Here is a 27,304-nt window from a genome sequence, read left to right on the forward strand (position 1 = left end):
TACTGTTTCCCTCATCAGTCAGGACACAACTAGTTTGAAGCAAAGGTGTTTAATGAAATAGTAATAAAAGAAATTATAATATTCTTCTTATCGATATATTCTTCATATCAATCACCCTTTCCTACAAATGCACACACCAGTGGAGAGAATGGCCATCTAAAGGGATAATACATGAACACACACATTGGAGATACTTGAGATACTTCACATACCTCAGATGGCACAGAACCAGAGATGCCCCCACTATTCATTCTGGATTTTCTCTCTATTGGACATGACATCTCTACTGGATTCCTTTGCTGAACTGGTCTGCTGAATCTGTCAGCTGTCCTATTTATCCTTACTAGTATTGTGGTTATTGCTAGGAAAATAGTCTCAGTTGAGCAATCCTCCATTTGCCTTATTGCATCTCTCTTGGATGCATTGTTTTGCTGGTTGTTGTTGACTGCTGGACATCACAATCAGAGGCTTTATTCCCTACTACTATCTTCTGGACTATTTTCATTAGGGCTGCTTTTGGTCCATCTTAGTTCCAATCTCAAATGACTTAAAAGCTAGAACCTCTACCAAAGAAAGGCGGACTGACAGCTCTTTAATTGCAGGCTAATATTAAGTCTTTTCTTAAACGCCTGTGTTTGCACAAAGATCAAAGCTGGCTAATAGTCTTAATTATCCAAAGTCTTGTCTGGTTTAGCAACAATCTGCCAAGTCGTTGCATTTATAAAGGTGCCAGTCACTGTGCTAAGCATGAAAATAAATTCGAATCAGACTAAACAGTAAGCTAATTAATATAGGTCAGTCTGAAGAACTAGTGCTTTTTCTCCCCTCCCCTTCCTGTTATTGCCTGTCCTTTATTGTATCAAACAGTAAGGGCTGGACAAGGTATGTTTTCATCAGAGGGTGAGAGTGACCAATTGGGTCACTACTGCAGGGAGATGTGGAGTGGCCATTATAGTAGGGCTTCATCTTCACCTTGGCCAGTTTCACTCTTCTGAGTGCCATTTTGTTTTCTCTTCAATTGCCTTTCTTGATCTCTTACACTGGGTTTGGCTATGAAGGCATCAGATATGTATGTCTCAGGACACTGTAGGGGAAAAAAGCCCTGAGAGGCTTTTGTCCTTGATTCATTTGTCCACATTACTCTCACTCCTTTTACTGTCTACCTGTGTTGGGTAAGGCTACCTATATCAGGGAGGATGAGCACCTCCGGTGTGAGGGCTTGCTGAACCCTTTCCCAGGCTGCTCATCCATCTTTGGTGTTCACTTGCCACCCAACTCTCACCTGTGATTCCAAGAAGCTGTGACATGGACAGTGGCCACACCTTGATAACACCATCTCGGCAGACTGGCTAAACCAAGTTGAGGACGATCGGTAGGTCTAAGACTAATGTCTGGTGAGTCATGCGGAGCCTTCTCCCGGTGGAACAGGTGGACAAAAGCAATTTGTTCCAACGGCCATGAAGGTGGTTGAAGCAGGTGCTATGGAGTACTTAGAGCACAGTGAGATATTGAAGATACCACTGGATCCTGGACCATTGCCAGTCATCCTGACTTTTGTCTTGCCGCTAGACCTACATGACTCTGCAAGAGAGAGTGAGACTCATGACTTTGTGCAACTCTGCCTCACTTAAATCCAATTTATGCGTGAGTCAAAACATCATCCTGTGATGTCATCGGTACTCCTTGAAAATGAAGGATGAACAATATTTTCTCTGGGCACTATTTTAGTTAATTTTACTCAGTGCTGTTTTTCTGGAATTCTTCCCCCCCCCCCGCCCCGACTTTCTTATTCCTCAGGCTCCATGCTCTTCCAACAACTGTCCTTTTTCTTTCTTTTTTGAGCCTTGGACATTGGCTTCAACAGACCCTGGTAGTGAGGTTCTCCCTGGCAAACTGTGTAGATAATTTCAAGAGTTGAGTACTTAAAATTGCAGTAGCCACATTGCTGCCCATGACTGGGTGAATTCAGGCTGCGTCAGCAAGGGGGAGCTCTATGAAGCTTTCCTATTCTATCATATTGATATTCTATTCTATCATGTTGATAATGACCTTTTCCCTCAGAGCTCACATTGTACTTTGTTGTTGGAAGCAATGGAAGTGTAAACAGAAACAACAGATTAGTGATTGTTTTCAGTTACTTTTTTACATGAGAAAAAAAACTGTGCTGGGTTCTTTGAACTTTTTTCTTTTCTTGTCATTGTTGTATTGTTCCATTTTGGGCTATTTTAGTAGTTTGGTATGGTAGTGGGAGAGCTGTGCCCTAGGTTTCTTCTCACTCTCCCATCTTCCTAGGATTCCAGACTAGTTGTCCCACTCCTCAAAGGCAAGCTCAATGGGGCCTCTTCCTAGAGTTCCTTGACCTCCTAAGAATACAAGGCAGGATGTGTGTGTGCCAGTCACAAATGGCTTGGTAAAATAAGAGATACAAATTTACTCAATAGGCCATTTAGGGAGATGGACCTCAAGCTACTTAATAAAATGCTGAATATTGAGAATTCCCCAGTATACACGGTCCTTTCTGTCCCATTGCTACAGCTATGAAATTGTGCTAAGTTCCTATTCTTCAATAACCTTGTTCACATGGACTCTGGTTGGCAGCCAGTATTAGATCTTCAGTATCAGAGGAATCTTTGACTCTGATTCAATTAGCCTCTGGTTGACTGCCTGCAGCAGGGTTGGCAGCCAAGAACACCTCTTGCATGGTTATTTTCCTTTTGCTAAGTGTCCACACTTTTGTGAGATCATCGTAACATACATTCAAAGCTGAAAGGGACCTAGCAGCCATTTAGTCCAACTCCTTTATTTCACAGACAAGGAAACTGAGGCTCCAAAGGGTGAAATTCATTGTTTAGATAAGTTACAGACGAATATTTGTACCTGTCTTCTGACTCTAACCCCAGCACCCTTCCTGTTGTCTCTCCATGTTGAACCTGCCCAGTTCTGAAGACTGTGATTTCAAAGTGAGTGTGGTACATTGTGAGCTGCTTGAGTGTAGGAACTGTCTTTTGCCTTTCTTTGTATCTCCAGTGCTTAGCACAGTGCCTGGCACATAGCAGACACTTAATAAATGTTTATTGATTGAGTAGACTTGAATTTATTTACTTATTCTTGAGTCTACATCCTGGAACTGTTTCTTCAGGGTTATAGCCTCTTACTTTCTCCTCCCTGCATATACCACACTATGCCATTTTGGGGTCATATCCCCAAACCCTAGATCTGCTCCATTTTCTACATGGGACAGTTTGCCCCTCCTTAGGCAATATGGTAGCTACCTGTTCCTGGGGACTCACTATATTAATGCTGAACTTAGTATACACACCTGATCAACTTAGTCCACTACTAGTTAGTAGTGATTCTCTGTCCTCTGCCTCCCAGTAGCTGGGATTCCAATGTGTACCACCATGCCCAGTAGTATTGATTTAATCTTTAAATTTTCTTTTATGATAAGAAGCAGCTTGTTTTCTTTTTTCCTCTCCAGACTTGTGATGTTGGTAAGTGTAGGGACCTTAAGTATCTTGCCCAGGGTCACAAGGCCAGAATGTTTCAGAAGCACATTTTCCAAGATCCAAGGTGGGTTTCCACTATACCATACTGTCTCTCAAAATAACCTAGGACTAGATCTGTTATTTTGTTGTTAATTTCATTGATAAATGGAACTCCCTGATGAGGAGCCATCCTTTCTACCAATGCAAATCTCTACCTTACAATTTATGGTCTTGGGGAATGGCTGAGGTGCCTAAAAGTTTATTGACTTTCTTGTCCTTGGTCACATAGGCAGTCTGAGGACACTAGCAACACCTCAAACAGTGAGAGGGGAGTTAACTGTAAGAATGAATTTGTCATTGAGGGTTAGAAAAGATAACTGAAGAACTTGTAGGCTCATTCTTTTATTAACTAGGAAAAAAATCCTCTGCCTGGCAGAGTTTGAGAATTGGTGCTATCAGAAGGCAGATAGAAACTCAGGAGAGGCAGAATGCTGGAATGCATAGAGGGCTGGATTTAGTGTCATGAAGACCTGATGGCACTTAGCATTTTTGTAACTTAAGCAAATCATTCAACCACTGGCAATAAGACTTCTAACATCCCCAAGGTTAGCATGAGGCTGCAAGATTTAAACTTACATGTATTCAAATATTATACAACATCATCTAAGTTATTGCTAAATGGGTCATATAAAAGCAGCGTTCTTCAGAAACTCCTTTGCAAAACTCCATATATTCCACATGCTTGAAAAGATTTTAAGGATTTCTGTCTCTTCTTGAAAGTTTTCTGGAAGAAAAAATTTGGTTAGGTAGAATAAATGGCATTCTTTCTGAAATTTGCATTTCCTTTCTTTTCTTGTCCCATTAATACTGCATCAAAATGTCAGGATCTGATTGCAGTATATGCTGAACATGACCATTAATAGGATTTATATTTAATAACTGGCAAAGCAATCAGTTTTTCATCAAGAAACAACCCTATATACCATTTGCACTTTTCCCCACATGTCCAAATGTCCACAGCTTCACCTCTTCAGCATGCCAAAATGTTGCAGAAAAGGATGTCTTCTTGACTGAGAAAGAATACATATACACAACTGGTTTGAAGCCCCAACAGAAGAAGCCCAGTTCAAAATTATGAATAATTTCAACCAAAGCTTTGGGGAACTGAAGAGAAAGTTTTGTTTTGACCTTAGACATCTCCATGCTTTAACTTGTCTTGGAAGGTATTTCTATACTAAAGGGCCTAGTATCCTAAGCTCATGGGAAGAATGGCCCCACAAAGAAGTCATGGAATCAAATGATGACAATCCACTTGATTTAATATTTGCAAGAAGAGTTTATTAATATGTGATGCCTACAAAAAGCATTGGAGGCATGATAACAAATATAATTAAGTGCTCTGTTGATCAAATTATTTATTAATAAAGTGTTCCATTAATAATAGTGAGGTTTATTAGTGGTAATTGTCAATAAAAAACCAAAAAATCAATTAAGCACTTACTGGGTACCAGCAGACACTGTGATAAGTGCTAGGAATACAGACACAAATAGAAAGAAAAATTGTCTCTGCCTTCAAAGAGCTTACATTCTAATAGAGGAAGGCGAAACATAAAGAGAAGGTTAAAAGGAAGAGATACAAAGGTACCCAAGGGGGCTGTAAAAGAAAGTCTAGAATGCAGCCTGGAGAGGAATGAGACATGGCTGGCCTGGGCACCTTCCTTAAATGGAGGTTCTGGTAGGAGCCATCCAATGAGAGGAAGAGGCTATAGGGACGGACAGCACTTCCAATGTGGGAATTCCAGAATTGGAGCATGGCTTCAAGATGAAGAGCTGGGCATGATAGAAGTCTAGAGTGCATAGGATAGTAGATTTAGAGCTGTAAGGGACTTGAGAGAGAATTCAATCTGGCCCCTCCTTATATATTTGAGGAAGCAGAGTCCCATGAAGATTAATGGTGGCTTGCCCCAGGTAAGACATAGCAGAACGGGCTTTTGAGCCCAGTCCCCCAATCCCCAATTCAATCCTCTTTTGATTATACTATTCCTATTTATGTCTGCTGCTAAATGACCTATAAAAAAAAGCAGGTTTTCCTGTGACCACAACTGAAAGAATGTGATGATTTGTTAAAATTTAAGGATTGGGTGAAAAGATGGCATGGGTACTTCCAATCGATCTCTGTCCATGCGTATAATCTCTGCTCAAACACTTCCCTTCAGCATTTTGGGGGCTTTGCCAAGAACTTGAGTCTGAGTTCAGAGCAGAGAGGAATTTACCAGATGGACACCAGATGGGGAGGCTGTCAAGGATGTGACTCAAGAGAAATGGTTTTAAATAATCTGCTGCTGTTTTAATTATCTTACAGCTTAGAATCAAGGGATATGCGTGATCTATGACTTTACCCCATAACTACCACATGCTCATGGCTGGCAATGATATTTATTATGCTGTATGCTAAAAAAAAAAAAAGAATGACATTTAAACTTTTGTCACCCACTGTGGGAAGGATGGGATGGTAAAATATTTTAATGCTGTAATTAGTTTTTAATATATTATCCATAAAGCTGCTTTCTAATAATAACTCACTAATTTTCCACATCATCCTTTACTTATCTCTATTATGATAAAGTTGAGCATATAGCCAGGGAGTTTTCAAGCATTTTTTTCCATATATGTATGTATGTATATATATATATATATATATGTATGCATATATATGCGCATATATATATATATATATATCTCCATATTTATTTGTCTTCAATTCAATTAGACAACAAACATTTATTACACTACAAGCTCTTTGAGAACAAGGACTGACTTTTTCCTTTCTTTATTTCTCCAGTCCTTAGAAAATTGGCTGGCACATAGTACGTTTTTAATAAATTCTTGTTGACTTGATTTGACTTGATATTAGGCAATTGGGTGACAAAGATAAAAAACCCAAACAGTACTACCCTCAAGGAACTTGTACTTTTCCTACTAAAATCCAGGAAACCCTCTCCCTCAACTTTCATAGCTAGGACCCCATACCTAATACATAGTGAAAAAAAAGGCCAACACAATAGCAGTAAGGCCCAGGACTTTCCACAAAGAAGCAATAGAAGCCATGGACGAATCCTTCACAACTCGAGTCTTCAAAGGCTTTAGAAGCCTTTGTTCCTGGGTGAAGATGGCATTTCTGGCTTCCTTCCACTTCCCAGGGCCATCAAGGCGATACTGATATGGATTGCAGGGCCCAAAGTAAATCTTCAGGGCCAGTTTAGGGTCTTTTATAAAGAGTGAGAGAATGTCAGGTTTGGCTCCTATCTCTGTGGCAAGTTCATCCAAGTAGTCAATGTAATTGGTTTGCAAAGTCTGGCTCAGGCTCTTTCCAAACCTAAATGCAGGATAAACAAAAACAAAGCATCATAGGTTATATTCAGAAGTATCTACAAAGATTTTACTCTTTCTCTCTTACTAATTTCTTTTTTTTTCCATAGCCAGTGGAAAGTGTGAGGCTATTACATAATTACATCACATAATTGATAACCTTTCATTGATGTCTCTAAGGAATAGCAACTACTTCTATGAAATAAGTAATTTGGTAGCCATGAACTCAATTCAGTTCAGTTAAATTCAATTAAAATCAATTAACAAGCATTTATTAGGCACTCACTATGTGCCTAGTAACAACATTAAGAACTTACTAAATGCAAAGTTCTATGCTAGGCACTTGGAAATACAAGAACAACAACAACAACAAAAAAAACCCAACAAAAAACCATTGCTTTCCCCTAAAGACTTGACCACGACTTCCATCTTGTAGGATTATTTACTGGGTGTAGAATTATTAGTCATCCATATCATTCTCATTCACCATAGTCATTACCCTTAAAGTCTTCCTTCTACTGCTCCCTTCATAGTGTGACTATTCAGTTTCTTTTCTTGGTTTCAGACAAAGTGGTGAGTGAGTTTCACTGTATATGAAATGTGATGTGGACAATTGGCATCTAAACATTCTTTTGTCCAGCCTATCATAAGGTCAGGTTCTGTTTACTTAGCTCCCTCAACTTTCTAAATCTCTTTACAGGGACACAAGTATTTCCAAAGCATTACATCCCAAAGCATCCAGTAGAATGTAAGCTCCTTGAGGAAATGATTTCTCTCTTTGTCTTCCCAGTGTGTAGCACATTTTCTAGCACCGTAATGTGCTCAATATGTACCCATTGATTGCATTGTATTATATTGTATCGTATTGCATTACTTTGTATTGTATTACATCGTATCGTTTCGTACTGTACCGTATCGTATCGTACCGTATCGTATCGCATCGTATCGTATCGTATCGTATCGTATCGTATCGTATCGTATCGTATCGTATCGTATCGTATCGTATTGTATTCTAGAGCAGGGATAATTAGTGGAACCCCTGTTTGACTTGCTAAATTTGCTGGCCACATAAGATTATGGGATATAGACCTATGTTAAATTGCAAATCCTCAAACGTGGAACAGGCTGCATCTGGCTGAAGGACATGTCCTCTGTGGGAAGCTCTTTTCACTGGTTCCTAGTTACTAGAACTGTCTCTTCATGGTAGGAGGGTGGAAAAGAAAGATCTGCCTCCATCTTTCCAATTTGGATGAAGTCACCAGAGAAAACTCAGTAAGTCCTCAATAGTTCAGAACTTCAGAAAGATGTAGCCATTTTGTTTTTCTATATCAAGAGGAGGTATGGCTGATCCTAATTAAGCTGATCATTAGGAGTACCCTGTGTCCCATCAGCTGTCTTCAAATAATGGCCTAAAACCTATAATCTCCTCAGTTTGGTTGGGGAAATTCTTTCTGAGACAATTATAATGGCTGACACCATATATTCTTTGATCAGGGACTCCCATGGTCCACCCTTTTCACTTGTATCATATGCAAATTTCAAGGACAATCATCTTTCAACAGAGTGTCAAGGCCAATAAAGCATTTTCTGCAGGCAGCCAAAGGCTGCCAAAGGCAAAGATGGTCATGCAACTTGAAAGTTTAATCCAAAAGCCTGAAATATCTGACCCCAGATCTCCCCTCTCAATTCCTCATGACACTCAAAAGTATATTTCCTGAAACTTTTACTTTCGCTTCACCTCCCTCCACTCCCCAAAGCTCTAGGAGACTTTCCCCAATTCAAGGTTCAAACAGCAGAGGTAAGGGAATTGAAAGAAAGCTTTCAATCTTAACAGGAGTTAACATCCCTAAGTCAAATAGACCTTAGTTGAATGGTCACGTGCTATTTCTTACAGTTCAATTCTTTTTTCATTCCTCGTCTCAATGCTTGCTTTCATAGTGCTCTCTGAGGGTAGTGTACACAGCCCTAGAACAGAAAAGGTAGATTTGTGGTGATTTGGTCCCATAAAGATACTTACTGTGCAGGTCAGTCATACTTAGTCTTTTTGTAGTCAAAAGTCAGGAATGTAGATTTATAGTGACAGAGGCCCACAATGTATCTGCCAAATTTCTCTCATCTACAGAGCTCCAAGAATTTATGCATCAGCAGTGACACTTCAGGATGTCTGAAAGCCAAATTAAACTGGGCCAGTAGTCAGGAATGTTTGATGACAAAAGCTTTTAACTCTACAGAAACAATATTCAACCCATGATATAATTAAGAGGCAGCTGGGTGGTACAATGGATAGCATTCTGGGCCTGAATCAGAAGACTCATCTTTTTGAGTTCTAATCTGACCTTGGACACTTCCTAGTTGTGTGACTCTGGATAAGTAACTTAACCCTGTTTGCCTCAGTTTTCTCAACTGTAAAATGAGCTGGAGAAGGAAATGGCAAACTACTCCAGTATCTTTGCCAAGAAAACCCCAAATGGGGTCATGAAGAATTGGACGTAACTGAAAACAACTGAACAAAAAAAATAGCTAATGAAAATAACAGATCCCCTTATGGGGCTTTCGTAGGTAGTTGGGTGAGGTTGTGGTAGGGAATGCCTCCTGAGGAATGAAATGAGTTCTATGGCTATTCTCTGGGTGGCCATTGAACCTTTCTATAATAGTGGCTGGGCTCCAAATGGATGACTATCTCAAAAAGCAAGAAATCAAGAACGGGCCATACTCTTGTCTCTTGATTCTAAGATAATCCAAAGAATTTGCAGAAACTCAAGTGATTTTTCTTGCAAACTGGAATCCTAGCCTTTCATAGCAGGTCTGAATGGATTCTATGCTACTTTTGATGATTTCCCCTTTTGAGAGGAATTATGAGAACTGAGTGACAGAGTAATTGAGTGGTTGTAGGACTGACCTCTAAGCCTCCATCGCACACACACACACACACACACACACACACACACACACACACAGAGACACACACACACAGAGACACACCCCCCCACTCCTTTGTGACCACACTCAAATCCCTCAATTTCTCAGTGCCCCAGGCCTCTCTCTAAGACCAGAGGTGTCAAACTTGAGGCTAGAATCAATAAAAATACAATACAACACTAAGTCAATATGCAGCCCACAGGTATCATTTCTATTTGGGTTTGATATCCAACTGAGCTAAGGCTCAGGTACAAAGAAAGTGCCGACTTTTAGGCATTCCCTACATTAATGATATCACAGCTTCAGTCCTTATCTCTAATAGCAATGGACATTTCTAGAGTGTTGTAAAGTTTTAAAGTACTTTACAAAAATTATCTCATTTGAATTTTGTAACAACCATGGGGCAAGTGTGAGAGTTATTAATATCCTCATCTTACAGATAAAGAAATTGAAGCCCAGATTCAAGTTCAAACAGCTAGTAAGTGTCATCAATGGGATATGACCCCCAATTTTCCTTATTCCTAGTCCAATACTTTGTCCTCTATGAACTACTGTCTCCCTCACAATTGCAGCTATTGCATCTCTGTAAGTGATGAGTGCAGACACAGCAATAATACCCAACATGATACTCCTTCTTGTGGGTTGTTCTAGTAGACAGAAATAACATCTTTATGGTACTCAACTATTAAGCAAAACATGCCAGGATTTTAATTCCTGGCCATACATGTACACTCATTCACCTTTGAAAATTCTTGTCACCCAGCGAGCTTGGAGTTCAGAGGTTGGGAAGATGGATCCCAGAGGCTGGATAAGGCCAATGAATGCCAGAGTTGATTTCTCCAGGTCAGGAGGGAAAATGTACTTGTACAATCTCACCCGGTTGTGCTCCACTTTGACAATGGACTCATCAAGAAAGGGAAAAGAAATCTGATATCCTGTGGCAAAAACAATCACGTCAATGTCCTCTATACTTCCATCCTCAAAGATGGCAGAGGTTTCCGTGAGCTCCTTTACAGTGGTTTTTACTGTGATGGCCCCATAGAGGATCCGACTGGGGAGATCATCGTTAAACACCGGCTCTTTCATCAGGTACCTAAAACACACAGAACAAAACACTACAAAACATTTCTGCTGAAATGGGTCCAAGCTCGTTCTATCTTATGTGCGAGTGGTCCTATAAAAAGCTTTCTCAACAATCCCTGATATCCTTTGTAATTTGCTGAGTTTCTCCTAGCCCTTATAATCTAGTTCTAGTTGTAGCCCTGTGTCATAGCTTCTGCTCTGTTAAAAGGGGGTGATAAAGAGGATAAGTCATGAGGGTGATATATATCAGGACAAATATATCACCTGAAAGTGTACCTTCTTGATCATCTACTTTGGGAGTAATTAGACTACTCATCTGCTATTCTTCCTTCTGCTGCCTTCTTCTTCATTATTTTGCTGCTTTGTAAAAACCTCATCTGAGAGTGAGTAGGAAACAGAAATCATGAAAAAAAGATGTATATCTGTTAATTTTGAAATTTGTGAGGTATTTAGGTAAATGATCTATGTAGAATGGAGAATGAAAATAAATGAAGATAAAATAAAGTTTTCCGATTGTGAATTCCAAATCCTGTCCCTGTGCCTCACATAACCTGAGGACTTGTGGCTTTTGTTTCTATAATTGCTTTTATGGTGGAACTTCTGGGACTTATTTCAGTTTCTTATGCCAGTAGCCAAATTTGTGGGCTCGTGGATACATTTGACTAGAATAGACTGGTCAAACATCTCCAAGCTTTGACATCCAGTGAAAGATTTCCAAATTGTAAAAAAGAGATAGACTTTTGGGGAATCGTTGCTTTTTGGTCTAAAAGGACTCTCAATGATCGTCTCAGTCTACCCTCTCATTTTATAGATGGGGAAACTGAGGCCTAGAGAATTGAAATGACTTGGCCAAGATTACAAAGCTAATTAATGGAAGAGCTAGCACCAGAGCCCATGTCTACTTGACTCCTACTTCAATGTTCTTTCTATTTCTCATTTCCACACTGACTGTAGTGATTATTTGTATTTTACGAGAGTGATGCTTTAAAGAAAGTTGAAAGTGTAGAGAAAATCTCAGAACTGCTTTTCTCCTAAGCCATCTGTGGGGAAAGTCTTTGTGTGAACAGGGCAATGGTTGATGTTATTAATAATAATATTATTATTTATTCTATTGTTAATTATTAATAATGTTATTAGTAGTAGGCAACATTTATGTAGTACTTGCTATGTAGAAAAATCTCAGAAGCAATTTTTTCCTAAGCCATCCACGGGGAAAGCTCTTATGTGAACATGATCACAATGGCTGAGGTTATTACTATTAATAATATCATAATAATTAATTCTTATAATTATATTCATCATTATTAATAGAATAATTATATCATTAATCATTATTAATAGCTAACACTTATATTGCACATACTATGTGACTAGCACTGTGCTAAGCATTTTACAATTATTTTCTCATTTGATCCTTACAACAACCCTGCAAGGTAGGTGCTATCATTATCCCTACTTTACAAATGAGGAAACTGAGGCAAAGGGAGGTTAAGTAACTTGCCCAGGGTCACACAGATAGAAGTGTTTGAGACCCAATTTTAAATCAGGCCTTCCTTACTGCAGGCCTAGCGCTCCATCCACTGTGCCACCTAGCTACCCAATATTATTATTAGTAGTAGTAGTAGTATAAGTCAAAATGAAGTCTTTGATGAATCAACCTCAACTACATTCCCAATAGGCTAAGAATCATCAACTGCTGGAGACCTCAGAAGTTTTCCATTCCAATCTTTTACCTAACCCTACGAGAACCTCTTCTGTAAGAGAACCCCAGCAGCGGGGTTCATTGCCTTTGTTTGAACCCTTAAGGAAAGAGCGCTCACTGGCTCATTACCATTTCATTATTGAACATTCTGATTTTAGGTGAAGTTCACTGCCCTATTGATAGTTCCTGGGATCTGCAAGGAACAGAAGCGTCTAGAGGCCATCATGCTGGAAGATGATTATAGCAAGAAAGTTTCATTTTGGGGCTCTCTATCCTACAGATACTAGTGCCTTTACCTGTCAGGGAACTTAGAAAAGCAAAATCACTTTACTTGTTTTCAGGTACCAGGCCATAGTTTTCATGGTCAAACCACCGATTCATCTGTGTCTCCATCATCCATTTCACAGTCTTTGGTGGGAGGGTATTTCTGATCATGGTGCTGAATCTGGTGTGGAACACCATGTCCCAGGGATAGCCATGGTCAGAAATGCGGCTCATGACCCAGGAGCCGTGCCTCGTGCTCATAAATACCTGAAAAGCAATACCAAGTAGGGCTGAACATAGGCCAGTTTGGTCTGTACCACTCAAGTGACAAATCCCAAATTAGGTTTGTCTACAGATTTTCACTGAGACAAATGAAGTTATCTAAAACATCACACCTGATTAGCCTTCTTACACAGCTCAGCTGCAATATCTGAAGCTGAATTTCCAGACCCAATCACCAGAATTCTCTTTCCCTCAAATCCTTCTGGATTCTTGTATTGGCGGCTGTGGAAATACTGGCCTTTAAACCTCTCAATACCTGTAAGGGAAGGAAGAGAAAGGATATGAATTTCTTGGTAGGGCAATTATGTCAATGTGATGCCATCAGCTTCTTGCAAAATAATTTCCATTTCTGTCTTTGCCTTCTAGGTTCAATTACCATTCTCCTCTGCTTTCTGTTCTTTGAGTTAAACCTTCAGTAATGCCAACTGGCAAATGCAAAGAATAAATTAACCCCCAAACCAATATTTGGGTACTGGAGGTATTTGCCTTTTTAAATCACAGGACTTTTAACATCTGGCCTGAGAAGCAAAGAGTCAGAACTTAAGGACTGACGCTTACATTTTTACTAGGAATAAACAAATGTTCTTAATCAGTCAGAATCAAAATCAGACCCTTGCTCTGAACATTAAACTCAGCCTGTTCTCAATTGGCCTGCTACTTAAGCTTATCCCTTAAAAATTTCAGAGATCTTTCTAAAACATGATCCCATTTAATATAATGTTCATACAAAATTGGGAATTGAGCAGATGCTATTGTTATTCTCATTTTGGGTGATGGAAAAAAGTCAGGAACAGAGAGGTCACATGATTAGCTCAAGATCATGCAGAAAATTGGTGACAAAGTGGTGAGGTTGGGTGAGCTCCTTGAGGGCAAGGACCTTGTGTTGTTTTGACTTTATATGTCCAGGATTGTAGTGTAGTGGATAGAGAGCTGGCCTCAGGAAAGTCAGGACCCTGGGTTCAAGTTCTATTTCTAACACCTTCTGGGTATATGACACTAATAAAATCATTTGTTGTTCATTTTTTTTTTCAGTTGTGTCTAACTCTTTGTGACCCCATTTGAGATTTTTTTTTTGGCAAAGATACTGGAGTGGTTTGCCATTTCCTTCTGCACTCATTTTACAGATGAGGAAACTGAGGCAAACAGTGTTAAGTGACTTGTCCAGGGTCATACAGCTAGGAAGTGTCTGAGGCTGTTTTTGAATTCAGGAAGATGAGTCTTCCTGGTTCCAAACCTAATGCTCTTTGTACTATGGTGCCATGGCTGCCTAATAAAATCATAGGTCTGGGTAAAACTTTAAAAAACCACCAGTATTAGAAACTATACAATGTCTTACACAAAGGATCATAAATTTAGAGAAGGAAGGGATCTTACAGGTAATCTAGCCATACCTTTCTGGTTTTACAGGTGAGAAGACTGAGAGCCAGGGAGGTGGAGTGATTCACCATTCTATGTAGCAAGCAGTAGAATGAGGATTTGGATCTAAGCATTCTGAAACCAAATCTAGTGTTCCATTGCCCCATGAAAATATGAGGTGGGTGCTTGCTAAATACTTATCAAATTGAATTAAAGATGCTATCCATCAGTGTAGTTGGTTAGTAGTTTTCAGTTGGGTCGACTTTTCGTGAGCCCCTTTGGAGTTTTCTTAGCAAAGATACTGGAGTGGTCTGCCCTTTTCTTCTCCAGCTCATTTTATAGGTGAGGAAACTGAGGCAAACAGGCTGAAGTGACTTGCCCAGGGTCACACAGCTGGTAAATGTCTGAGGCCAGATTTGAACTCAGGAAGAAGAATCTTCCTGACTCCAGGCCTGTCACTATATCTATCTACTGCGTCACCTAATTGCTCCTATGCGTCAGAGTAGAATCCTATAAAATACAGATTTCTTTGTTTGCTGGTTACCCACTGTTTCTCTGAAGAGAGTAGAAGTAAGCTCCTTGAGGGCAGGCTTTTCATCAGTTATGTCTTTATAATTCTCTGTACCTTGCACTTAATAGATTATTAATATTTTAAATGGTTTTTGAACATGAAGAACTGAGTAAGACCACTTTAGAAGACATGTAGTCATTTCCTTGGTGGCCCACAGGAATCCTAGGATCTGTTAGAAGGAAATGGTGGGAAGTAGTGATAGCCAGCTGCCAGTACCAACTATTTTCCCTCTCTTTGACATTACATAATGTCACCATCAGTCCCTATTGCTGCCCCCTTCAGGAGTCTCTTTTAGAAATCTGACCTCTTTCCAGCCTCAGTGAATATATTCTCATGGGCAGAGGTTGCCCCTCCTCCTTTACCTTTTCTAAAGAACCCATTAAATTATCAAGTATTCATGCATCTTTTCGGGGAGAAGGAGAAAGGCTCAGGAAGACACATGGTTCAAAAGATAACCGCATCCCAAAATGGACATAGAAAAGGGATCTTAGAGCCCCCAGGGGTGATTTTTGGGCCCTGGATAGGGCTTGCTGGAGAAATGTCTTACCATTTGATGACTCAGTGAAATCTGATGACCCGGATATTTTAGCTGAATTGCATAAAGAGCTCATAGTGGTAAATCATTGAGTGGAAATCATTGAATCATGCATAAAATCAAACAGCCTGCAGGAATTTCAGCTGGTTGGAAAAATCAAATCCTTCTTTGTGTTTTCCCACTTGAACAAAAAGGGAATTGGAATTTTCTTGTGCTTTCCTCTGCTTATCCCTAACTCCAACATGATTCCTGTAATGGCTAAGGTCCAAAAGCTGCTGGTCCATATCCATGTCAGAGTTTAAAAAAACAACAACAAATAGGCCCCAGGCAAATCTCTTTGTGTGATCAAATACTTTCTCCTAGTATTTTCAGGACTCAAGCAAGCAAATAGAAACAAAGCCAGAAAATGTTTTTATTGAAATTGAAATAGTTTTATATTATGTGTACGTATAATATATCATATAATTTATCATATTATTATATTATATATTATTTATATTATATTATGAAAATGTTTTATATTATCTACAGAATTCCAATGATGCAGTTGACAACCTATCTACAAAAGAAGAGGAATCCCATAAGTAATCTCGTACGGAGTGGTCTGAAGCATATAAAGACTAAGTGACTTGCTTAGGGTTCGACAGCTAACTTCACAGGTTTGATACTTCATGGGTAGGATTTGAACCAAGCCCTTCTTTACACACTAGACACCATCTGATGCTACCTCTCATAGCTTTAACATTGGATCTGAAACAGCAGTGAGGTCTACCTCTTGCCCCAAACACATACCAGTTGCACAGACATACTTGAAAAGAGTTTTCGGAAATCAAGGCTCACCTGGAAATGAGTCTAGCGGCATGTTGGAAACTACGTGATGACCCTGCAAACCATCACTGCATCAAAGGTAGCCAATTCCTCCTTCCCGTTTCTCTCAATAATAACATCCCATTTGCTGGTAGAAGAAAAGTCATGGTGTTTTTTAACATTGCTCACAGTAGTCTGAAATAAATAGAAAAAAGGGACTATTATTCACCAGTTCTCTAGGGTCAGCAAACTTAGGCCTGTGGGCTAAATCTGGACTGCAGCCTATTTTTGTATGGTCCACTGCCTATTTTTATATGACCCACTAGCTAAGAATGGTTTTTACATTGAAAAATAAAGTTTATTGAGAGCCAAGATGGTGGAGCACAGGGAGCAACCCAGGCAAACTCTCCCAACATTTCCTTCCATAATAACTGTTCACATCAAATTTTTGAACAGCAGAGCTAACAAAAGGTCAGAGCGAAGCACTTTTCCAGCCTAAGACAATGTAGGAGGTTGGCAACAGAGGTCTGTGACAGCAGGGCAGGATCTTGCTTGAGGTATGGCAGGAACACCAGTGGTAGGCCTTTCAGGTGGCTGAAAGAGTGGCAGAGGCAGCAGTAGTGGTAGCAGCAGCTTTGGAACTCTCAGCCCAGAGAAAGTAAGGGGCTCAGCAAACTGGTTGAAAGAAATTACAGGGGACCCTTTGCTAGTCCTGGGTACAGCTGTTGATGATTGGCAACTGTATTGCCCATATGTAGTTCCTGGTGGCAGTTCTAGGGCAGAGAAGAGTGCCTTTGGTTGGTTACAATGGAGCGGGGGTCCTGGTCCCAGTTCCAGGGCCAAGAGGAGTACTAGTGCTTGTGGCTGCAGAGGGGTAGGATCCCTTTCTGGGTAAAGACCAGAGCACAGACCAGGAGAGACCCCACCTCTCCCTGGAGCACACTGACTTTGGAAGCACCAAAAACTTGCAGACCTCCAGCACTATCTCTGAAAACAGCAGCATGAAAAAGCCTAAAACTTGGAACAGTGCCTGCCCACTCCCAGGTGAGCTGAGTCCAATTTTAACATGAAGTTCAAAGTCAATAAATAGGTTGGAAAAATAAGCAAACAACAACAACAACAAAACGTGATCATAAAGAGCTGCTATGGTGGCAGGGGAGACCAAGACATAAACTCGTAAGATGACAAAAATATGAAACGAGCTGCAAACAAAGTCTGAAAGAAAACTGTTAATTGGACCCAAGCCCAACAAGAATTCCTGGAAACAGTAAAGAAAAAGTAAAGAATAGTAGAGGAAAAATTGGGAAAGAAAATTATGCAAGAAAATTATGAAAAGAGAATTTATAGCTTGGTGAAAGAGGCACAAAAATACTGAAGAAAATAACACCTTCAAAAACAGAATTGCCCTGATGGTAAAAGTGGCACAATAATTCACTATAGAAAAGAACTCCTTAAAAAGCAGAATCAGTCAAATGGAAGAGGAAGTAAAAAAAACTCACTGAGGGAAAGAACTCATTAAAAAAGCAGAATTGAGTAAATAAAAAAAAAGGTACAATAGCTCACTGAAAAAAATAATTCCTTAAATAGTAGAATTTGGCCAAGTGGAAGCTAATAATTCCAAAAGACATCAGGAAAAATAAAACAAAGTCAAAAGAGTAAAAAAAAAAATAGAAGAAAATGTGAAATATTTCATAGGCAAAACAACTGACCTGGAAAATAGATCAAGAGAGATAATTTAAGAATTATTGGGCTATCTGAAAGCCATGATAAGAAAAAAAGAACATAAGCATCATATTTCAAGAAATTATTGTTTTTTCTAGTTCTCTCTTTTTTAAATAAATTTATTTATTTTCAGTTTTCAATATTTACTTCCACAAGATTTTGAGTTCCAAATTTTCACCCCATCTCACCCCTCCCCCCACCCCAAGATGGCATGCACTCTGAATATCCCTTCCCCTAGTCTGCCCTCTCCTCTATCTCTTCCCCCCTTCTCTTATCCCCTTCCCCTTCTATTTTCCTTTACGGTAGGACAGACTTTTGTACCCCATTTTCTGTATTTCTTATTTCCCAGTAGCACATGAAAACTTTTTTTAAACATATGTTTTTAAAACTTTAGGTTTCAGATATTCTCCCTTCCTCCCTCCCCACCTACCCTCATTAAAAAGGCAAGCAACTCAATATAGGTATACATGTGCAGTTATGCAAAACACTTCCATAGTAGACATGTTGTGAAAAACTAACTCTATTTCCCTTAATCCTATGCTGCCCTCCCATTTATTCTAGTCTTTCTTTTGACCCTGTCCCTCTTCAGAAGTATTTGCTTCTGATTACCCCATTTTCCAATCTGCCCTCCTCTCTATCATCTCCCTGCTCTCTTGTCCCCTTTCCCCCCTATTTTCCCATAGGGTAAGACAGATTTCCTTATCCAATTGAATGTGTATGTTATTCCCTCCTTAAGCCAAATCCTATGAGAATAAGATTCACTTATTCCCTCTCACCTTCCCCCATTTCCCATCCACTGTAAGAGCATTTTCTTTTCTGTTGTTTTTTGCGTGAGATAATTTACCCCATTCTACCTCTCCCTTTCTTCTTCTCTGACTATAAACCTCTCTCATCCCTTAATGTAGAAGCTGCTAGATCTTGTGTTATCCTGATTGTGTTTCCACAGTACTTGAATTGTTTCTTTCTGTCAGCTTGTAATATTTTCTCCTTGACCTGGGAACTCTGGAATTTGGCTACAATATTCCTAGGAGTTTTCCTTTGGGGATCTCTTTCAGGAGGAGATCTATGGATTCTTTCAATTTCTATTTTGCCCTCTGGTTCTACTGTATCAGGGCAGTTGTCCTTGATAATTTCTTGAAAGATGATGTCTAGGCTATTTTTTTGATCATGGCTTTCAGACAGTCCAATAATTTTTAAATTCTCCTCCTGGATCTATTTTCCAGGTCAGTTGTTTTTCCAATGAGATATTTCACATTGTTTCTATTTTTCATTCTTTTGGGTTTGTTTTACAGTGTCTTGATTTCTCATAAAGTCACTAACTTCCAATTGCTCTATTCTAATTTTTAAGGAAGCATTTTCTTCAGTAATCTTTTGGACTTTTCCATTTGGCCAGTTTTGCTTTTTAGGGCATTCTCTTCCTCATTGGCTTTTTGAACCTCTTTTGCCATTTGGGTTAGGCTGTTTTTTCAGGTGTTATTTTCTTCAGTATTTTTTTGGGTCTCCTTTAGCAAGCTGTTGACTTGTTTTTCATGATTTTCTTGCATCATTCTCATTTCTCTTCCCAGTTTTTCCTCTACTTCCCTTACTTGCTTCTCAAAATCCCTTTTGACTCTTCCAAGGCCTGGGACTGATTCATCTTTTCCTTGGAGGCTTTGGATGTAGGAGCTCTGACTTTGTTGTCTGCTTCTGGTTGTATATTTTGATCTTCTTTGTCACCAAAGTAAGATAATATAGTCTGACTTTTTTGCTCTGCTTGCTTACGATCCCAGCTGATTACTTGAGTTTTAAACTCTTTGTCAAGGTAAGAGTCTGCTTCCAATGTGGAGAATGTACTGTCCCAAGCTTTGGGGGTTTATATAGCTGTTTCACAGATACTTGTTATTTTCAGTTCTTGCAAGGTGGTATGATAAGGGGCAAGGTGTTTACTCCTTTCCTGGCCTGTGCTGTGGTCTATCAGTGACCACAAGCACTCCTTTCTGTCCTGGGACTGTGAGGAAGGTTTCCTTTCCACAGCCACTACAAGCTCCACCGTGTCAGCACTCCTCCTCACCCCAGGACCCCTGTCCAGAACTGTGACCCAGATCCAAGCACAGGCAAGCAAGAGATTCCTGCCTCAGAACCGGCAAAGAGATCCCTGCAATCCCTCTCTGATCAGCCGCTGGATTCCCCCTCAGTCTGTGGGCCAGAAGCTTGGGAAGCAGCTGCCAACCAAAGGGCCACGCTCTTGGGGAATGGAGCTGAGACCCCGTGCTGCTCTCTCAGCACTGCAGAAACAGACTGTTCCCACTGACCTTCTAAGTTGTCTTTGGCATTCATGGATTGAGGAGTCTGGAAACTGCCACAGCTACCTGCGATTCAGTCCTCTGAGGCCTGCTGCAGGTTCCCTGTGGCCTGCGCGCCCACGTCGTGCTGAGCTCCACTCCCAGCCCGGTGAGATACACCTTTCTGATCAATCGTCCAGGTTGTCTTGGGCTGGAATTTGTTTAGAGCCATTTTTATAGGTATTTGGAGGGGTTTGGGGTAGAGCTCAAGCAAGTTGCTGCTTTCACTCTGCCATCTTGGCTCCGCCCCCTCAAGAAATTATTAAGGAAAACTGTTCTGGTATCTTACATTCAGAAGTTAATATAGAAATTTAAAGAATCTACTAATCACTTCTTAAAAGAGATCCCAAAATGAAAACTTTCAGGTACCCAGGAGATAATATTGCAACCAATTTGAAAAAAACATTTCAAATACTGTGGAACTATAGTCAGGATCACACAAGATTTAGCAGCTTCTACATTAAAGGAGCAGAGGACTTAGAATATGATTTTCTAAAAGGCAAAGGAGCTAGGATTACAACCAAGAATAACTTACCCAGCAAAACTGAATATAATCTTTCAGAGGAAAAAAAATGGATATTCAATGAAATGGAGGAATTTCAAGTATTCCCACTGAAAACACCAGAGCTGAATGGAAAACGTGACATTCAAACACAAGACTCAAGAGAAGCATAAAAAGGTAAACATGAAAGAGTAATTGTAAAAGACTCAAAAAAATTTAACTGTTTACATTTCTATAGGGGAATATTATACTTGAAACTCCTGAGAACTTTATTAGTTAGAGGATGTCTACACTGACAGAAGGCATGAGTGTGAGTTGATTATGTTGGGATGATCTTAAAAAAATGAAGGGGTGAGAAAGAGAGATGCTTTGGGAGAAGTGGGAAGGGAGAGGAAGAATGGGGAAAACTATCTCACATAAAAGAGACACAAAAGGAAGAACTTTTATAATGGAGGGGAAAATAGGGGGATGGGGCAATGCTTGAACTTTACTATCGTCAGAGTTCATTCAAGGAGAAAGCCCCCTGGAAGAGCTGGCACCTCAGGCTGGACAGAAAAGGACAGTGGGACTGGATTTGGCTCTTGAGTCATAGTTTACCAACCGCTGCTCTAGACCAATCTATATGGTTTATTATAATAGCCCCTTCAACAGTCTCTCTGACTCTAGCTTCTCTCTGATCCCAACAATCCTTCACAATCCTTGCTCAAAAGACCAGTTCTCAGTATCTATGTTCTCAGTGCCTATCATGATATCTGATATATATTAGGTGCTTAATGAATGTTTATTGATTGATTAATGCATAGGTCATAGACTGAGAGGTAGAAAGGACTTTAGACTTGCTCATTTTATGTATGAGGAAACGGAGGCCCAGAGAGGTGAATGTTATACAGGTACTAGGTACCAGAACCAGGATTTGGACCCAGATCCAGTTTCCAAATCTGGCACTCTTTTTCTTCCACACTATGCTGCCTCAAACTGGGTGGTTCCTCCTAGAACATCCATTTAAAGGAAAGTGCTCAGACTAGCCATATCTTCATTCTCTAAGCTCCACTCCTAACTCCCTGGACTTTCTCCACCATCCTACAAAAGCTTCCTCACTGTGAAAGTTCATTCCACCCCTATGATCCCTTCTTCTGATTGATTGGTTCCTCTAGAGCCTCCATTTTAAGTTGAATACAGAGGTTAGTCATATTTTCCTTCTTCTTCAGGCTCCACTCATCTCTCCCTGGTACATTCTCCCTCTCTTCCACTCCCTAGAAATTTAGTTTTTAGGTAGTCAATTATGGGAAGTAACATGGACTGAATTACCTTTTCAGTTACCTTCCTTTTATGTGTTCTTTCCCTATTAGAATGTACTGAGGGCAAGGAACTTCCTACTTTATTCATATTTGTATTCTCATCTCTTAACACAGTACATGGCACATCATAAACACTTAATAAATGCTTGTTGATTACTCTAATTGCACTGTTGCCCTGCTTAACAATCTTCAGTGGTTCCCTCTGGCATATAAGATCAAAACAAACTTCATAGCCTGGATTTTAAGACCCTCCAAGATATTACTCCAAGCCATACCTTTCTAGCTTTATTTCACACTATTCCCCTCCATTCATTCTAAGTTCCAGGAAGACTAGTCTACTAAGTGCTATGTGATCTCATCCTCCCCTCTGTGACCTCTCAGCAGTTACAAAGGATGCACCTCATGCCTAGTATGGTCTCCTACACCTTCTTCCACTAGTTGAAATGCTTCTCTTCTTTCTAGGACCAGCTGAGGTGCCAGCTCTTCCAGGGGGCTTTCTCACATTAAATGAATGGCTACTATTTGCCAGGCACTGTGCTAAGTCCTGGGGATGCAAAGAGCCAAAAGCATGGTCCCTGACCTCAAGGAATTCACATTCTAATGGGTGAGAGAACACGCAAACAACAATATTACATGTAAGATATAAATAGTGTAAATTTGAGGTAATATCAGAAGGAAGGCAGAGAGAAGGGAAATAAGCCTAGGGGAAATAGAAATAACCACTCCTTCCTTAGAAGGAGCCTGAATCTCTCCATTGCTCCATTATACTCTACCTTTATTTATAATGATGTGGATACAGTCATTATACTAGATTGTAACTTCCTTGAGGGCAAGAACCATGCCTCTTTTCATCTTTGCATCCTCAGTGCCTAGCATAATTTCATGTATATAGTAGGTAATTAATAAGTGCTGAAGTGTACCTCATGCTATTCTGGTGGGAGGAAGTGATGTAAAGGTCTGATATCTTTTTATCAGAGTTAATTTCAGATTGATTAGGAAAGAGACTGATGAATAAGCTCTTCTCAATTCTTAAAATATTAGACAAGAAGGGATCTCAGAGAACATCCTGTAGAGGGATTCTTAATTGGGAGAATCCGTGAACTTTTTTTTATTAAAAAAATTGACAGCTATTTCAATACAACTGTTTTTCTTTGTCATTCTATGTATTTTATTTTATGCATTTAAAAATGACATTCTGGGGACAGCTAGGTGGCACAGTGGATAGAGTACTGGCCCTGGAGTCAGGAGGACCCTGAGTTCAAATCTGGTCTCAGACCAAACACTTGACACTTACTAGCTATGTGACCCTGGGTAAGTCACTTAATCCCAATTGCCTAAAAAACAAACAAACAAACAATAAATGACATTCTGATAAGGTGCCCATAGGCTTTATCAGATTACCAAAGTAGTCCATGACCCCCAAAAGCTAAAGAACAAAAGCTAGATTGAACTGTTGACTTTAACCCTGAAGAAAGACAAGCAAAGAGTGGTGAAATTATTTGCCCAAGGTTATATAGTTTATTACTGACCCAAGAGTAAGGTCATCATATATAGATTATTTATTAGATTTTTAAAAGGCTAGCATTTTGCAATACTTCAACAAATAGTGGTGCAGTGGGAATTACTCTTTTAATCAAAAGTTAATGACTGTGTGGTGTTTGCTTATATTAAGTAAGACCTGGCGGAGATGTAAAGATAAGAAAGTAATGGCTTGTTCCTTTAGGAGATTAAATTCTGGTTAGAGAGACAGTAACAATCCACAAACAATGGCCAGCCCTTTGCCTGGTTTGATAGGCAAAGAGACTTTTAAAGAGCAAAAGCCTTAAGAAATAATTACTATACAGTACACACATCTTGTTAAAGTAGAATGCTACTTGGGTGTTTTCATATTTGAAAGAGCCATGGTTTCATTGGTATGAGCACTCTCTTTACTGATGAAGAAGAAGAAGAAGAAGAAGAAGAAGAAGAAGAAGAAGAGAGGAGAGGAGAGAGAAGAGAAGGGAGAAAGAATCAGAACAATATGAGAGAGAGAAGAGAAAAGAAGGGAAGAGAAAAGAGGAGAGGAGAGATAAGTAGAGATAAGTGAGATGACAGAGAGGAGAGAAGAGGAGAAAGAAAGAGAGAGAGAGAGAGAGAGAGAGAGAGAGAGAGAGAGAGAGACAGAGAGAGAGAGAGAGAGAGACAGAGAGAGAGAGAGACAGAGAGAGAGAGAGAGAGACAGAGAGAGAGAGAGAGAGAGAGAGAGAGAGAGAGAGAGAGAGACAGAGAGAGACAGAGAGAGAGACAGAGAGAGACAGAGAGAGACAGAGAGAGACAGAGAGAAACAGAGGGAGAGCACAAGCACTTCTCTTTTCCTGGTTATTGGTTTAAAGCTCTGAGGAACTACGTATCTTATAGTGATATTGGCAGCACTAAATATTTATAAAGTACTCTATTATCCATTATGCCAGATAATTACAAAGCATTAAGTAGCCCTTCAAAGTCAGCCTCCAACCTAAGCTGACCCCTGGCCCTACCACAGGATTTAGAGCTAGAAGAGGCTTCAGAGACCATTGAGACCAATCTGCTCATTTGCAGGTGAAGAGAGTGAAGTCCTAAGAGATTCAGTGATGTGTTCAAGGTCACTCAGGTGGTTAATGGCAGAGTGGGATTCCAGCTGTGGGCTTCTGACTCTGGAGTCAGTGTTTCTTAGGTATCTAAGTGGTATTTAACATTTATTTGTGACTTGCATTATATATTACAAAGAGGCAGGGTTACATGTTCAGCTAGGTGGCTCAAGAAGACTCATCTTCCTGAGTTCAAACTGGCTTCAGACAGTTACTATCTGTGTGACCCTGGGCAAGTAACTTAAGACCCTGTTTGCCTCCTGTTCCTCAGAAATAAAATGAGCTGGAGAATGGAATGGCAAACCACTCTAGTATCTTTGCCAAGAAAACCCCAAATGGGGTCACAAAAAGAGTAAAACATGACTAAAAAACGACTGAATAACAACAACAGGGTTGTTTATCACATAAAAGGCTGGCCTCAGAGTCCATAAGCTATTGGTTAAAGTCTTGCCTCTGGCACATACTAGCTATATGACCCTTGGCAAACCATGCAACATTTCAGTGCCCCTGGTAACACTTGAAGAGTAAAAGTAGCTGATCTCCATTGGAGAAGGGATTTTCCTCGCCTGGGAGCTCTTCACACCCATGAAATCTCATATCCAGACCTGCCTCTACCTTCTCCTCCCATTTCATTACTTTAGAAAAGTTATCAACACAATTTCATAATAACATGATTGCCTCTGAAAATATTGACAGCATATTACGCACCCTTCTAATCCAATTTATTCAAAGATATAAGATATTTATAATGTATTATATGTTTATAATATATTTTAAAATTTTGATATTGTACTTCTGTAATTCATTTAAAAACATAGAAACTATGAATTTTTATAATGTAAAGAGAAAATAGATGCATGTGTCCTTAACTGCTTGGACAGGGTCTAAGATGTAGATGCTTTAGGCTGAATTCTCTTCTCTGGCAAATGATACAATAGCAAATTTACAGAATCTTTTTCTACTCTTAAGATAGGGCCTTTTACATGTTTTCCACCACACTGGATTGTAAGCTTAATGAGGGCAGAGACTCCCCCTGCCTCCATTTTGTTCTTTGTATTCATAGCATCTAGCATAGTGCCATGCACATGTAATTGATGTTTGTTTAATTAAAAAAACCTCATATATGTGTCCATTTATTCATTCATGATTTATTAAGTAACTATATATTATGCATTGCTATTTGTTGATATATGCCAACTCTTTTGAAGGATAAGTGGATAAATTCATTAGCTGCTCAATCTTAATGCAGGGTATTGGTAATTAATATCTAGAGGAATCTTGATTCTTATAATTTAAAGTCTTCTTTGTGTTTCTAATCTGGTTGTGTGTATGTATGCGTACATGTGCGTGCACGCACGTGGCTATTCTGCCAATTTATTAGTCATTATTCTACTTAAATTGCTACCTACCTTCCAGAATCACTTTGATGAAAAACTTTATTAAATCTTAAAGCACTTCAGAAATGAGAGCCATTAGTATTATGATTCCTCAAATGAGAATGAACCACTTACCCTTCTAGAACTTCAGTTTTCTCATCTGTAAAATGGGAGTGATAAACATGCTTGTAGCATCACCCTCATAGAGGTATTGTGGAGAAGGCTGCAAAGTGTTCTATAAAATCATCATATTATGCCAACATGAACAATGATTAAAGAATGGATTTAGTCATCAGATTTCTAAGACATCGCGCATAGGCAGCACTTCATGGAAAATGGAGGGCAGAAAAATGGCCCATTTATATGATTTTTAAAATAATTACTTTCAGTGAAAGTCAAGCTAAACTCTTTTGGTGGGAATGTATGTAATAACCTGAATAAGAATACCATTTGTAGAGTGATTTACCTACACTTTCACATAATTGCCTCATTTGATTCTCATGTCAATTTTGTGAAGTAGATAGTGCAAGCATCGTTTTAACAGATGAGGAAACTGAGCCCTAAAAAGGGAAATAATGTGAAATTAGCAAGCAGTGGAGCAAAGACTAGTCTCCTTAGTCCCAGTCATGCTCAAGCCACCATATAATATTGTCTCCTACAATGGAAACTATAATTACATGAATGGCCTTACTTTTCACTTCCTTTCTTTCTCTCTCAGGATCCAATTGTAGTATCTCTCCTGAGCTCCTCCCCTGCATTGTCAATAGCCTTTTGGACATTTTCAACTGAAGACTTACAGACCTTGCAAACTCAACATATTCAAAATGGAATTCGTTATGCCTTCTTCCTAATTTTTGCATTTTTCTTACAGGGAACAGTATCTTTCCAGACTTCCAGTTTTGCTACAAGAAAGATGAAATGAGTTCTGCATGGGTGCACACCTGGACAGTGGCTGAACCAGAATTCAGATCTGACATTTCTTATTTCTAGTTCAGTAATTCCCCCCCAAGCCTTTACTGTCCCCTCATAGCATCCTATTAGAAAACATAGCTCTATTTAAATATGAGCAGAACTTAAATATACAAGACTTTTCCACCAATATATAG

At 39.6% G+C, this 27,304-nt stretch overlaps 1 protein-coding gene and 1 long non-coding RNA gene across 2 annotated transcripts in view; one reads left to right on the plus strand and one right to left on the minus strand.

The window, feature by feature from the left end:
• Window positions 1–4,801: 4,801 nt before the first annotated feature.
• Window positions 4,802–27,304, minus strand: part of LOC110196968 (flavin containing dimethylaniline monoxygenase 2) — a 56,260-nt gene continuing 33,757 nt past the window's right edge. Inside the window, 7 exon segments of the mRNA XM_078156501.1 lie at window positions 4,802–6,861; window positions 8,747–8,819; window positions 10,514–10,866; window positions 12,890–13,089; window positions 13,218–13,360; window positions 16,407–16,451; window positions 16,454–16,568. Of these exon segments, the coding sequence (XP_078012627.1) occupies window positions 6,516–6,861; window positions 8,747–8,819; window positions 10,514–10,866; window positions 12,890–13,089; window positions 13,218–13,360; window positions 16,407–16,451; window positions 16,454–16,568 (1,275 nt within the window). The 3' untranslated portion in view covers window positions 4,802–6,515.
• Window positions 16,389–27,303, plus strand: LOC144457832 (uncharacterized). Its single transcript, XR_013487368.1, has 3 exons — window positions 16,389–16,473; window positions 20,979–21,095; window positions 27,070–27,303. It is a non-coding gene; the product is annotated as an uncharacterized LOC144457832 (long non-coding RNA).

This window comes from Phascolarctos cinereus, unplaced genomic scaffold (genome assembly GCF_003287225.1).
Source record: "Phascolarctos cinereus isolate Bilbo 61053 unplaced genomic scaffold, phaCin_HiC Scaffold_5;HRSCAF=322, whole genome shotgun sequence".
NCBI classification, from domain to species: domain Eukaryota; kingdom Metazoa; phylum Chordata; class Mammalia; order Diprotodontia; family Phascolarctidae; genus Phascolarctos; species Phascolarctos cinereus.